The sequence below is a fragment of the Zonotrichia albicollis genome, chromosome 5 (genome assembly GCF_047830755.1).
Source record: "Zonotrichia albicollis isolate bZonAlb1 chromosome 5, bZonAlb1.hap1, whole genome shotgun sequence".
NCBI classification, from domain to species: Eukaryota; Metazoa; Chordata; class Aves; order Passeriformes; family Passerellidae; genus Zonotrichia; species Zonotrichia albicollis.
In genome coordinates this window covers 55416625-55431334 of record NC_133823.1, presented here as the reverse complement: position 1 = coordinate 55431334, position 14710 = coordinate 55416625, and the positions used below count along the sequence as shown (strand labels likewise).

Below are 14710 nucleotides of genomic sequence, written 5' to 3'. Positions count from 1 at the left end.
TAAAGCATTATGCATTCTCATATATGTCTATTTTTGTATGCATTTGTCATGGGTTTCACATTTGGTGACTGGTTAGCAGTGTGCTGGCCATCTTTGGTTTGTAGAGGAAATCTTAACCATGAACAATCGAGGGGGCTTAAAAGAACTTTTTAAATGCTAGCTTTTTACTCAAACTTGTATCTATACTACATCACGCCACATTAAGTAGAAGCACACATCACAAAATTGCACAGGGATTACAATATTACATCCAGTCTGCATAAAATTGAATTCCACTACTGACCAGGTCACAAAATGGCTGCACTTTCTAGTCTAAAACTAATTTGCATATTGTACACATGTAGGACATTTTTTTACTTCAGTCACAATAATGCATGCAAGTTTGTTTTTTGTAAGAAATTTTGTAAATTTGCTCATGCTACCTAGTTTCAAGAGAGCCTTTTTTTGAACATTTGCAATAACTCACCTCTTGTTAATTAATAGTTCTAGTGCATGCATATGGTGTATACAGGTAAGTAAACATGCAATTTTTCACATTCTAAAACTATGGCAGTTTAGGCCATATTGTGCTGCCTGCATTTAATCTGTAATGCAGTGTGTCTTAAACGTTTCAATCCCGTATTAATAGGTGGCATTACACATAACACCTATATAGCAGCAAAGCTAATACAGCTTGTGATTAAAAATGTTTAAAAATAGCTAATAAATCAGATTATCTTGAGGTATTATTTCTTGCAAGTCAAAATGGAGAGCAAAAAATCAACCCTAATTTTTAGTTTATGTATACACTGAAAATAGCAACAACAATAAAAATAAGCTTTTGTAGCAGACATATTCCATCTTCACTATTTTGCTACCTTTGGTAAATTACTGGGGCAGATCTTGAAGTTAAAAACCCATGTTTAGAAATAAGTGCACGCTTCACCCACTAAATATAGCAGCAGACTGTGTGCCCCTACGCAAAAACATTCTCATATCTAGTTTTAACTTTACATATAAAAATAACTTGGAGAAAATACAAAAAAACATTTTATTTTAACATGAAAATATCACAAAAATTAGTAAGCCTGAGATGTAGGGTTTTGGTGAAAAACAAGAGGCTTGTAGTGTTTTGGCTGCTGATAAAGATGCATGTATTGATAGCTGGGGTGAAAAGCAGAAGAATGCACTTATTTCTTCTGCATGTCAGTATCTTCAAACACAGTAAGCCACATGCACCCTTCTCTCCTTCTGTAGATGCTGGTTCACCATGTTTAATTCCAGCGGAAGTGGATCTGACGTGGGCGGTCAGCCCCCTCCTTTACCAATGGCTTATGGAATTCACGTCCTGCACGGGAGTGGATATTTGCCCAACAAAACTCACAGTAATACTGCAGGCAAGTGACATTGGCACAAAAGAAAGGAGCAAACTTCCCACCGCACCGCGCACCCTGGCACTCGTCACACATCTGGTCATCCAACACGTATGGCTTTACCTCCACCTGTTGGAGTGAAACAGAAACAATTCCCATTAATAACTGTTTCTACCTGAAGTTGTATGAAGGCAATAATTTTTCTCTGGTGTAAAGAAGAACCCCAGAAAACCCCCTGAAATCTGCAGTCACTTGTATGAACGCCTTTACGTAACTGATCAGTTATTACTCGTTATCATTTATCACCTACAGATCCGTCCACACTGCAGAACACCTCAAGGCAGACCTTTAGAAGTACTCTGTGCATGTAACAAACAGCCACATCAGGAATTTCCCCTAATTTACCCTGAGAGAGCGTTCTTTGCAAATGAAATTATGAATTTCAGTGTAGAAGAAAACACAATCACTCAAAGATCTCCTAACTGGATGTCAACATGACAATTCTACATGGTTTAGCAAAAAAAAATAACTGAACATATGAGACTACCCTTTAACATACAAATTTTTTTTTTTTGAAGTGCCAGTGTCTCTGCATGGACTACATTTGTATGCAAATTAAAAGTATTTTCTGCAGGCTGTAATGCAGATCTTTTAGCAGAGCTGTTCACTGTAAACTCACTCCCTATTTTTAAAATATGACAAAATTTGGCACTGCCAAATTTGGTAATCTATTACTTTCTCTTTCTGTGGCTTTGAACCGTATAGGAATTTGTATTCAATACAATTCTGAAAATATTTTTTTAAAGACCATTTTGCAAGTCTACAGACAGCTACAAACACCTGCCTTACACAGCTTTTCTCTCCCAAACTCATCTGACTGCCAGAATGGAAAAGTGGCAGGAGTCCAGTGGTAAATATGCATTATGTCTTTGCAGAACTGTGCTGCTTCAGACTGTGATCAGACAGGAAGAAGTACTTCATAATAAAACACAAAATGAGTTGACGCAGTCATTAAGGAATGTATTGTTGTATCCCACATTTTCCTCACTGCTGCATGAGATTGTTATCCTTAGATACTAATACTTCTGAAGATTGCCACATATAGATATTAACTGTATGCTCTGTACTCAGACAGAATATTCCTCAAATACTAAGAAGTTTAAAATGTTACTTTTCTCAGTGTATTTCCAGAGGAAAAAATTTACACATCCAGCTCCCTACCCTGAAGTTTTACAGCTGAACAGGCTTCATGTTCTTAGCTTCAGAAGTACAGGCCATCCTAGAAATGTCAGAGTAAGTGTCTTCCAGTATTCTATATTCAGTATGAGCTCTTCTTCTTATTTCACTACAATGACCTGCCTTATCACCAATTACACTCACACTTTCCAATAAACAGCTACCTTAGCAGTAACTGTGTTCATGGCTCAGAATTACTGAAAGCATGAAGCAGCATTTATTTCAAGCTTCAGTGCACTAATGCACCAAGATCAGTATGAAGATGATTTCGAAAATATTAGAGAAGCACTTTGGGGAATGGAAATATTACATGATGTCGATGCAGACTGCTGGCATATGAAAGTTAACAGTGCTTTAATGAATTGTTTGGAGTTGAAGCTCCAAAGAAATGTTTGGAGCTGACCTTTCATACATGATAAAACAGGATGAAGAGTACTCTGCTGAAGAAAAACATCTGTTAGACAAACTAAATATACCTACACATCAAAAGAAGTGGAGACAAGCTACGGAGAACTTAGTTAAGGAAGAAGTTAGCATCACAGACAATGTCTGTCAAGTGACTGTGGCACTAAGATTTCCAGTTAAGTTCGGAAAAGGTATGTGCAAAAAAATGCTATAAATACTTTGAATTGAAGTTCAGAAGGATAAACAGGTGAACTGCAAAATTTAGCAATTGAAAAAGACTTCTACACAAACAAAACTGGTTATGAAAAGAATGTGAAAGGACGGCAGAGCTACAGAAACTGGATATAACTGGTATGGAAGGCAATGCTGTGGTAAAGGGCAGAACAGGCTCTGCCTCGAGGATTTCAGTGAGATACAGACTTTATCACCTTCCTGGCCAACGTACACAAACACCTCAGGTGAAGGCAGTACCCAAAGCAGGACTAGCTTCCTCACTTACAAACTAGTGGTTTATAGATTTTTACTCACTGCTTGCTCATGTATAAATCAGCAGTAGTACTGATATCAGAGTATTTTCAGAGCCTGAAAAGGCATTAGTGTAAAAGCTCAGTGGAAGTAAAAAAAGTATTTCTGAAAATAGTCTTTTTCATACTTTCAGCTGAGATTCAAGATGTTCCCTAAAATGATGCTCTTCTCTAGGACTCCTCAGTAATGCAAATAATTGGGTGGTAATAAATATATGTAATTACATAAATAAGGTTTGACATTATTGTTTAATTAAAGAAGATAATTTAAAAAATATAGATTTACCCTCCTCTCAGGTAAACAAAGAATTTTATAAACCCTCTCCCATCATGGGACGTAAAGACAAGTTTATTAAAATAGTTAAGATTTGGGATTGCTGTATTTTGCCAGTGAAACACCTCAGGAGCAGCACACATTTTTAAAATAAGAAAAAAAATGAGTATGGTAATAAAAATGTGGAAATTCCAAATTTAAGAGAACACTTGAGTCAAGAGATTAATTTTTCAAGTGTTAGAAAGGCAACACTAAAGAAAGAACATAAATTATTTCAAAGAAGAAGCTTTAAGAATTCAGATATTTAAAGAGAAAACCTAGATCTTCCTGCCTTTTCCCCTCCACATCTCCAACCCATGAACAGCTATCTCCAGATTCTAACTATGCTTGGATGTTTGGATTGTTTTGGTTCTTGTTTGCGTTTTGGCTTTTTTTTTTTTGGTAATGTGAGATTGAAGAAATCACTGAGTACTGTTTTTAAAAATTAAGTTTCAACAGAATGGATGTAGGTCAAATATAGTGCTTCTCAGATCCAGCACTTGCAGTAGATTTTGTGTTGGTTTTTCTTTTTCCAAGCTCCAAGAGGCCTGCAGTGTTCCATCACCCATTAACAACCTACATCCTTTTCTCTGCAAACAGCAAGCAGTGCCATTTCAATGCCTGCTCGACATCCAAAGAGCCCTTTAGATCTCTGGTGACCAATCATAAGAAACCAAAAGCAGCAAAACAACGGATGTGCAACTGCAGCCCTCAAAATCCGGATCATGCCTTCTGTTACAAGATGGCACTGCCAGTCCACCACACACCTCTCTGCTGCAAAGGACACACTTCCCATGGGAAGAAGAAGACTGAGATAAAAGTTCCCCATGGTTTACAAGGTACAAGTCCATGTCTCCCACATTTGAGGGAGATATAATTTGGATTGGAACCAACTCCATGTCTTAATTTTCAAGTCAGGCGACTTCACAGACAAATGCCCATTAGACAGTTCCTCAAAGAAACTTAATAATACTCAATTCTGAAGCTAAATGACTCATTTAGCATTTGTTTAGAGGAAATTCGGGATCCTGGTCCTTACTCCCATTTTGTCCAAATTCTCAAATGCAAGATGTTTAACAGTTTTATATCCCCTCACCCAATGCCAAGGCCATTTCTTCCTGTTACGTAAGTATCCAAAAAGCAGTTACAAGTCAGTGACAGCTGCAAGTCACAAGGATAGCAATCCCATGACCAAAATGTAGCCATCACATCTAATCTGAAGCATAGATGACTACCCACATCCACACCCACTCATCCTCTGGGAAGGTCCATGTTTAGGGATTTCAGCTCATAAGGCAAGTGCTATTTGAGACACATACATAAAGCTGAATTACTCCATCTATGTGAAAGGAGAGAAGCACATGCTGCCTCCTCAGAGCAGACTTCTGTTAACTGTACTACCTTTTTCTTGTGTTTTTGATCTGTAGAGGAGACTGGACCTTGAACTACTTTACTTACTTGACCCTTCTTCCTGTAAGACCATAGTTTTTTCATTTTTTTAAGAACACCTATTAATGCCAGACTATCTCTGCAGCTCTTGACATCAAAACTAGTGACTCTTAAAACTGACATAATTTAGATGCCAGTTTTGCTACTCTTATACTTCTAATTAGGAGTTATGAAGTTCACTAGCCTTCTTAATATAAGTCAGTTTTACTTTTCCTAGGAATAAGCATCTGTAGCAAATAGAAATATGCATTGGTTAAGTACTAAGAAGACTTTAAAACAGAAAAAGTAAGACCTTTTGTATTTTAAGTGTTAAGCCTCACCAACTTTCTGAGCACTGACAATTAAGGCTGAAATTAAGGGCAGTTTGTAAGTATCAAGCTAATCTGAAGCCAATGAATACAAGAGTTTCTTATGAATGACAGAGGAATTATCAGAGTATTTGGTTTCATTGGAATATGGGAGAGAGATTTTCAAGCCCTTTGCCTGTACACAATAAAACCAGGAACTCCAGAATGGGAAGAACATATGGTCCAACATATGTCAAAGGAACAAACTGCTGCTCTGTGGAAACATGTTGTTCGTCTGGGGGCAGTCAGCCATACTCCTGAAAGTAGTGGAATTACATGAATGCTAAAAAAAATAGAGAAACTGCCTTGAAAGCAAATCACATGCAATGCTACCACACTCTGAAAAGTTTCTTTACAGAGCAAAACCCTTTTTTTAAAATTTCTGTGTAACTTACTCGTTTATCAATGTCGCCATGCTGAAGTTGAACAAACCGAGCACTGATGGCAGCAATGTAACTCTGCTGATTGGAAAAAGCAACACGTCCAGCACCTTTAGGGTATTTCAGCTCAGGGTCAGTGTCAATTCCTGCGTAACAAACTCCCCCGTAGAGACGGTCCATGATCATGGCCAATTCCACTGTTAAGAAACAAAATGGCATTTATTCAAAGTATTCTTACACTACAAACTTTAAAAATACGAGAAAAATTAATTTTAATTATCAATTTTGCAAGAGCCAATGAAACAGTAATAACAAGATTAAAAATACTAAAGAAATAATATTGAGTAAGCTATTCATTACTCAGCAGATAGATCTTTTACACTGTGGGTACATAAATAAAAGGAACAATGGAATTGTATGTTCTTGATAACATGGAACTAGAACTCCAGGGTAGTTTTCTCCAGAGGATTTCAGCCAAAGAGTTTTCGGGTAGGCATTGGAATGTAAGCTGTATAAAATAGATCCTCGTGCCACAAATTCCTTGGTACAAGTTCTCTGGCTGTCCTAATGCTCTACGTCCTACTTGAATTTATCAATGTAGTTAGCATTTTTTCATCGGCCACAAAGAACTTGATTATCTCTACAGTGCTACACTTACCATAGATACTGAAGTTCAGAGAGACAAAAATTTCAAATTTTACAGATCAAGTACCTTGGCAATCCTCTGACTGCCAAATTATACTGAATTCGGTTGCAATTCACTGGGGTGGAAAACACTGGTTTTTCAGAATTAGTACCCTCTGGATTAGGTTATAGAGGTGTCAGCAGTCCTTGATGTTCAATAGCTGTTTGAGGAGTCTCCTTAAGTTTTACTGCTTTTGTGAAGTCATTATTCTTATTTCACAGTGCCATAAAAATTTCATTTTTACATATACAGGGCATTTGTGAGCTAAGCATAAGAATGCATCCATTAAATTTATCACAGACCTTCAGCACAGTAATATGGAGCACTGGACTGAATTTAAAGAAAAATTAATCTGTACTTGGAACATACTGTGTTTACACTCATTTACAGAGCCTATATTACAGTCAAAAGTAGAGTCTTAAAAGTAAAATACCAAAAAAGCTTGAGCATTGCAGGTTCAAGATAGAAAAATTTAAGATCCTTTGTACTCCAAATTTGCACTATTACTTCTCAGTTTTCTTAGATCTTTCATCTAAAAGTTCATCTTTCTCTAAGAATAAAATTCATTACTAGCTATGAAAGACTAATGAAATCCAGAAGCCATTCGAATAATAAAGGGGATTTCAACCACTGTATGGTTTGCTTCTGCTTCCAACATCCACTGCAGCCCACTTCTAGAAGGCCACCTAAAACATTGTAAAAGGCTGCTGCAGACAATCTGAAAAAGCAGACTATCCAGGCTGTACATCAACCATTCCACAGCTATAGAAACATTTATTTTTTCCTTTACACCTCTGGCAAGAGTCTAGAAAGAGTCCTGCAATCTCATATAATGTTGTGCCATAAAAGGTAGTGCTAGCTCTCTGAATTTCTTCCTTTTTCCTCTACGCCTACTTGTTCAAATACTCTATCACTGGTTGTGTGTGTAACCTCACAGCAGCAGAAGAGTAGCTAATGCACAATGACAAGCAGGTACAAATGCCACTCCACAGTCACGGAGGGGGGCAGAGAGGTTTCCACAGCATTATTTTAAAACCAAACTCTTAGTTTTATGCCTCTTGTGACATAGCTTACATTACAGCTATAAAGAGATAACACTTTCCAGCAAATCTCAATGATGAATTGTGATTTATGGCCAAACCTACACAGTAGAAAAATTCAAGAATACATGAATATTGTACAACAGTCAAAACTACCAAGACTGTTCAATCCATATCTAGCTACAAAAAATTATGCATAGTACAAATTATTTCTAACACTTTCTCACTTTAAAAAATTGCCACAGATTCTACTCACCAGCTCTTAATGGTCTAGGGACTCCTCCAACAAAAATTGTTTTCCGAGGATCAAGCGGTTGCGAACCGTCCATCACAAAGTCACTATCACTTAGATTCCAGGGACGGATCTGAACCTATTAAATTGCGAAAGAAAACAGTATCCTACTTCAGGTTTCACTACAATGTGGAAATATGTTCATCAGCCTATACAAATTGTTAGTCATAACCTTGTTACTGTAGCATGTCTAGTTGCTCTGTTTTAATCCTATTAATTCAAAAGACTACAATTTTAAAACAATGCAAGTGTTCCAGATGTTGAGCACTGCCAACAGTAGTTTACTTTTGTTTTTTTTCATCTTCACAATTTCCAATGCTGCTTTAGACAGATGGCAGCCATAGCCTGTAGGCAACTGACTGTACTTACTGGCTTGTCCTTGATAGTGGGGCTGGAAACACACAGATAGAGCTTTCCATCTTCTTCAATGCAGGCATCAATCAGGGCCTGTACAGAACTCTCTTCTTGGAACAGGAGGAATGCATAACCTGGAAAAGAACGCAAACCAATTGATTGCTTTTCTATCTTTATTTTACAGAATCATCTTTGCCACTCATTTTTCTACACAAAAGAAAGTCAACCCAATTCTTTCATATTAGTCATCTTCTTTAACTGTGTACTACATTGCCATAATTAACAGAACTTCCATCTGTAAAGTAATTGTCAGATGAGACTAATAACTAAATAAAAGCAAACGTGTCTGCTCTATCATGCACTGTAAGTCTAGGCTAAACATCATTCATTGGCTGCAATGGACATTATACAATGAAAATCCGACCTGGCACAAAAGACTAATCCCTATTCTGGAGATTAGTATCTTATTACGTAAGTGACCCAGCAAACCTTTCAAACACTACCAAAAAAAAGAATTAAAAAAATGCTTATTTAATGCTACATAAAACCAAACAGACAAGCAAAGAACATGACATATTACTTTCACAGTTACAATATGAGATACACTGAATTTGTTACTTTACAAATACCTCAATAGCATAATTAGGGTTGTACACTAAAACAAACCCTAAAGCGACCATAACTCACATTTCTTTCTGAAATTACTACCAAGTTTAGAATTTTCACACAAAGTTATGTCTTATGGAGAAGTAAATGCTGAAGCAGCTGCCCTAGAGTGGGCTTGGGAAAAGGGAACATGGATGCTTTACCAAGCCTTTTGGAAATCTTGCTGTATTTCTGCAAGAAGCTAAGGAACCAGCAGCCGCTTCTTACTGCAAACAGACACTGCAGGTCGTCAAGGAAAAGGTGGTAGGGTGTATCTTGAAGACCATTAAAGAATCAGTGCATTAACAATGTAAGATTTAAAAAACAAATGCACAACTGATTTTAGACATTTGGGATTTTAAGAAAAAGTTGTAAGGTCCATACTGGTCCTTCCAAAGCTGTACCTTATTTCTTACCCCTGATACCACAGTCCCATCATAGCTACATAAATGGGACACATGACAGGATTTTATGTATTCTATATTTTTATCTTATTTAATTTCATAAGAAATATGTCATAAGGAATCTCTGGATTTGGGCTGAAGCATTTTCTTGTGAAGTCTATTCTTCACTGCTGAACTGTAATTTTTTAATGACAACCTGTTTAACTTAAGTTTAATCATCAATAATTTAGATTCAAAATCTGTTTTAATGGGAATAAATTACAGTATTTATCACAGAATTTAAAATCCACATATTAATCATGCTAAACTTAGTGAATGAGGGCATGTGCCAACTGGCATGGGTGAGATAAGCTCCATGTGACTGTCCTTACTCGGTCAGAAGCACACACACATTCCACTTTGAATGGAGATCCCAGTACAAGAATGATGAGAGCGCAAAAACTTGATTAATCAAAGGGAGGGTTAATTGCACATGATACTGTAAAAGGAATCAGAGATACAAAGATTCTCCAGATACTGATTTTTCATCAGTTCTTCTCCTAATGCAGTTCAAAGGTACTGCCATGTGGTTCCAGATATACAAGGTTGCCAAGTGCCTCCATATAATCTATGTCTGTAGCTATTAACATGCTTAACTGCAGCAACTTGCAAAAATATAGAAAATTCAAGCATAAGAACTCAAGAAGTGATAAAGATTATTGCAGATTTCACAGAATATTCTGAGTTGGATGGGACACAAAGATCTCTGAGTTCATCTCTTAAATTAATAACCCATACAGAGACTGAATCCACAACCTGCATTTTTATTAGCACCATGCTCTAAACAACTGAGCTAATCTCAGGGTCACTTCATACTACCACTCCTGACATGGAAAGGAAAGCAATAGAAAAAACATACATTAATACTGCCTTCTCAACCTCATCTAAAAAACATGTACTCATGTCTTTTTTTGTCCACTTAGTTCAAAGCCTCAGAAAGCCTTGTGTCACGAACTCAGCTGCACTACTCCCCTCTGAAGGAGCAGTACACAGCTCTAGACCTTCAATGATTTACAATGCTCACTAAAGAGATGGATTGGTGAGCACTGGAACAGAAAGCACATTAGGTAAGTTTGAAAAGCTGAGATGACTGAGGGGTCCTACCAGATTAAAATTCTTCATGGTATTCATAAAAAATTTTATTTTGGCATTCATTATTTAGAGAACAAATCAAAAGCCAAGCATTCTGGACAAGATTCATGCTAACATGATTTTCTTCGCAAGGAAAAGAATGATTTATTTCAAAGTAATATGAAAGTTTACCAGAGGGAGAAAACATGCTTCTTGTTATGCATATTCTGTGTAGAAACCAGAGAGCAGCTTTAAGTTTTATCAACCTTCAGCTAAATCCTGTCACTAATGGCTTAGAGGAGGAGTCAAGAAAATCAGTGCAAGCCAGCATGGCACTGCCCATGTAGTGCCATGCCAGTGACTGCAGTGGTATTTTGGGTTGGGGTTGGTTGTCCTGACACACCTTCCACAGTCTGAGGGTACTAAACGGCCTCAGTGCAGTGCAATTCTTGCCTAGAAACTGCTGCACCTTAACTTATATCAGAAAGAACCAGTCCCAGCTGCAGGTTAATACAGACAATGGATCTACATAACCCATCTTTCAGTTTTTCCTTTAGTCATCTTTGATGGAGAATAAACTCCAAAACCACATGTAAGGTGAAAAAATGTGGTGCTGCACTATCTTTGTGAGACCAATGTATCCAGTCTTTTAGATACCCTCAGTCTGGGTAAATGAATCAAACTCAATGTGCTCATGTTACAGTGACCTGAATTGTCCTCTATACTTCACTGGCTGTACTGGCCAGATTCACATTGATTAAAGGAAGCTTAGACACTAATCACATATGAAGATTCCTAGTTACTTGCCTGAATCCTGAGTTTGATCCTATCCAGTGTGATCAAAGTAGCAGGTAACAAGTTCAACAGAATTTGTATGGACCTGGGGTTTTGCTTCTGAAACTAGAAGCAGAACATTTCCAACTTGAGTTTTTCAGCTAGTCAGCTCTGAGTTAGCAAGTGGGAACCTTGAAGAAAGAAGTTACTGCACAACTGTTGTCATACAAGGCAGCAGAAACAACCAGTTAGAATAAGACTGGGGACATTGTCCTGTTTAAATCAGATTATCCTCTGAGACAGCCTATAAATAGTACAGAGGTCACAAACAACTGGATGTATTTTGGAAGGCATTTTTTGAATTTCCATATCTTTATGGCACCATTTCTTTGTGAGCTTCATTATCAAAAGGAGGAGTCCTCAACCCAGCAAGTTACTTTGGACATGTGTATTGTTTCACAAATAAGTGTATTTGCCAACTACGTAATAACATGAGTTATGATAAACAGTGGCAAGTCAGAAAGGAAGGAATTCTGCATCACAGTTGGCAGATCACTCTTACAGACTTTGTACTTTGAGCTGAACTGAGGTTTTTTTCAGAACAGAGCTTCCTTGTAAGATCAGTGTAAAGTTGTAAAAATTCCTGTTATGTTTCGATCTAATTTCGTGGTGAACCACCACAAAATGTAATTAGTTAAGAACAAGCAGTTGGTGTTTCTCAGGAGGCAGCCAGCCTTGATGGATCAAGACACTTTCTGAATTTCTTTCTGCAAGGAAACACTTATTATGAACTTGGCCTTCCCTCAGGACCTTCTGTAAGCAGAGAGCTTGGAAGGAAGCACAGTCTGGAAAACTGAACAGTAACAAAAAAAAAAAAAAAGGCAAAAAAAAGCAACCCCAAACAAAACAGGCTTCATCTCTTCACCACAGAGAAGACTTACATGAATTAGTCCAGAATGGCCTAATTCTGAGATGTCTTTGGAAAGCAATACTATAGCAAATCTCTAATGAAATTGAACAAAGAAAAATATAGACACCAAATTAATTTCATGCAGAGTGACAATTTAGAAAATAAAAAACATTAATTCTCTGAACTAATATAGTATGTATTTCTCAAATGGCAATCACTGACTGATCTCAAAGCTTTTTTTTGCCTATCCTTAGCCATCTCAGACATCTTATTAATGTATGTATAAATGGTTCTTGTCTGTTCACACAAGTACTACCAATGAAAGACAATTTTTAATGAAATTCTTCTAAAAAATAATTATGGGTCACATGTATTGCTTTGACTAAAAGAGATATGTACACAGTAACACTTGCAGTTGTATGTTTCCAGAGTATTTACAAAGAGAAATCGACACTGTATTGTAAATGTGTTAGGCTACGTACAAAAAATACTGAATAATTCAGCAAACTAAAAGTTCGGCTGAAATGTTAAGATAGAACACTAAATGCTTTTATTTTTCAAGTAAGGATCAGTTAACCATGGGAAATCAACTGAGCATTTAGGTTGCAAGTGTTTCCTGAATTAATTAGATCAATACACTGAAGTTCTATTTATATTTATTTCTCTGCCTTTAAGAAGCTCTACTTACAACACACTTTGGATTTTTTTCTTACTGCAGTAATTATAAACAACCCAACTATATGAAAAAGCTTTATCAAATAAGGAAGTCTGAAAATACATCCTTAAGATGTTCAGATGCTGAGATAGGACTATCTCCTTGGAAACAAATGCCACAATCCATTCCTTTCAGGTAGGAATATATTACATCTTCTGTCTTCTATATATTCGTCACAGACTCTGAGAGATGCATCTTCTTCAAAGAGTTCCTTGGGAATTTCTCTTGGTAATTTATGAAGAGAGATGCAGTCTAAGATAATCAAATTTAACTTGACAGTAGCTTTGTGGGCTGGGCTGACAATCAAGAAAGCCAAAGTCTCTTTTTTTGTCTTAAAATTTCCATGTAGCATTCATAAATGCTATTCAAATGCTTTCAATTCCATTTCCCACTCTTTAGAGGGCCCATTGGGGATAATAATCCTGTCTTTTCCCCAGCATAGATGCACAGATAAATAATCAGTTTACAAAATAACTATACCTACATTTGTCACTTCCACAGAAGGAATGAACTGCTGCATTCTCTACAAAATCAATAATTTCTGCTTTGCTTTCATGTCTGGATCACACGTCTGAATTTATTTTATATGTAACAATACATGACTGTACATATACAGAGATATCCCAGTGACTTAACTACTTGATCTACAGAACGGTTTTTCCAACACTTTGTAAGTAATAGTAAAAATATAATCTAACAGCAACACTAGAAATAATTTAAAAGAAAAAAAAAATCAGTATTTAACAATTTAACAAAAAGATTAGAGCTTCAACAGGAAGTTCACATCCTAAAAGTGAAAGATGCATATTTGATTATCTTGACCACTTAAGCAAATACATCCTTCTGCATCCTGCCTTTAACCTCCTAGGAAAATATTTGTCTAAGATTTTGTCTTAAAATATTTGATCAAATTTCAGTTTTGGAAACTAGACAGAAATACAAATACAGAAGTGATGATCGGTGATGGATGCAACCTACAGAGTGTTGACTTGATCAGGCTCAGTAACAAAATAACACGTTTTAGACTCAGTATGTGAAGGAACCACACCTGGACCTGCACTGAACCAACAGATTTAAGTGTTCACAGGGACTCTACATTATACCCTTTGGAAAAAGATGAGAGTGTTTCCAAGAGCAAGACCGGCATTCAGTAACAGGTCAAAACCTTCTAACTCTCTTACCTTTTGGTGGAAAATAGGACTTGCTCTCTGCTTTGTGAGGCCAGTCTACTACCAAGGGCCCAAATCGTCTGAAGCTGGCAGTAATTTCATCTAAAAACATGTAAAATAGTTGCAATTAAAGGAAATTACATAACTCAATGAAAAAACTATCAAGCAAAGACCTTTGCTTCTAGCAAGGGTTGACATTTCATCGGAAGAAAAACAAAACAAAATTTACAATTTTCATAAACAAAAGACTTAAATAGATCCATCTTCCAGAGTGTTAATATTTATACAATGTATTTCTGGTGATTTTTAATCTTACATTTGGTTTTTATTGCTTAAAAACAGCAGCATTTCAGAAGCATATGGGCAGCTAAAGCCATTTGTGTAAACTTGTGTGGAACTTCCCTAAATTCAAATCACAATCTGGTTTGAATAAAATCAAATAAATTTACTGTTTAGTGATGTACAGTTCAGAGCTTTTTAAGTAGATATTTATATACCAAGTAACACCACAATTAACATACTAGCAATTTCCTACATATAGGAAATATATACAGGATATCTGCTCTACAGCAGACACTATGCATGTATCAGAGACAGAAAATTGAA

At 36.6% G+C, this 14710-nt stretch overlaps 1 protein-coding gene across 4 annotated transcripts in view; it reads right to left on the bottom strand.

Annotated features, from left to right (window-relative positions):
• The window catches only part of CPEB2 (cytoplasmic polyadenylation element binding protein 2), a 51403-nt gene that overhangs the window by 2483 nt on the left and 34210 nt on the right, over positions 1 to 14710 (bottom strand). For all 4 annotated transcript variants that reach the window (XM_074541771.1, XM_074541768.1, XM_074541769.1 and 1 more), the window contains 5 exons: positions 14117 to 14206; positions 8393 to 8511; positions 7988 to 8102; positions 6022 to 6203; positions 1 to 1481 (listed from right to left, as the gene is read on the bottom strand). The exon at positions 1 to 1481 is cut by the window's left edge and continues 2483 nt beyond it. In XM_074541771.1, the coding sequence (XP_074397872.1) occupies positions 1254 to 1481; positions 6022 to 6203; positions 7988 to 8102; positions 8393 to 8511; positions 14117 to 14206 (734 nt within the window). In that variant the 3' untranslated portion in view covers positions 1 to 1253. The remainder of the gene's footprint in view (positions 1482 to 6021; positions 6204 to 7987; positions 8103 to 8392; positions 8512 to 14116; positions 14207 to 14710) is intronic.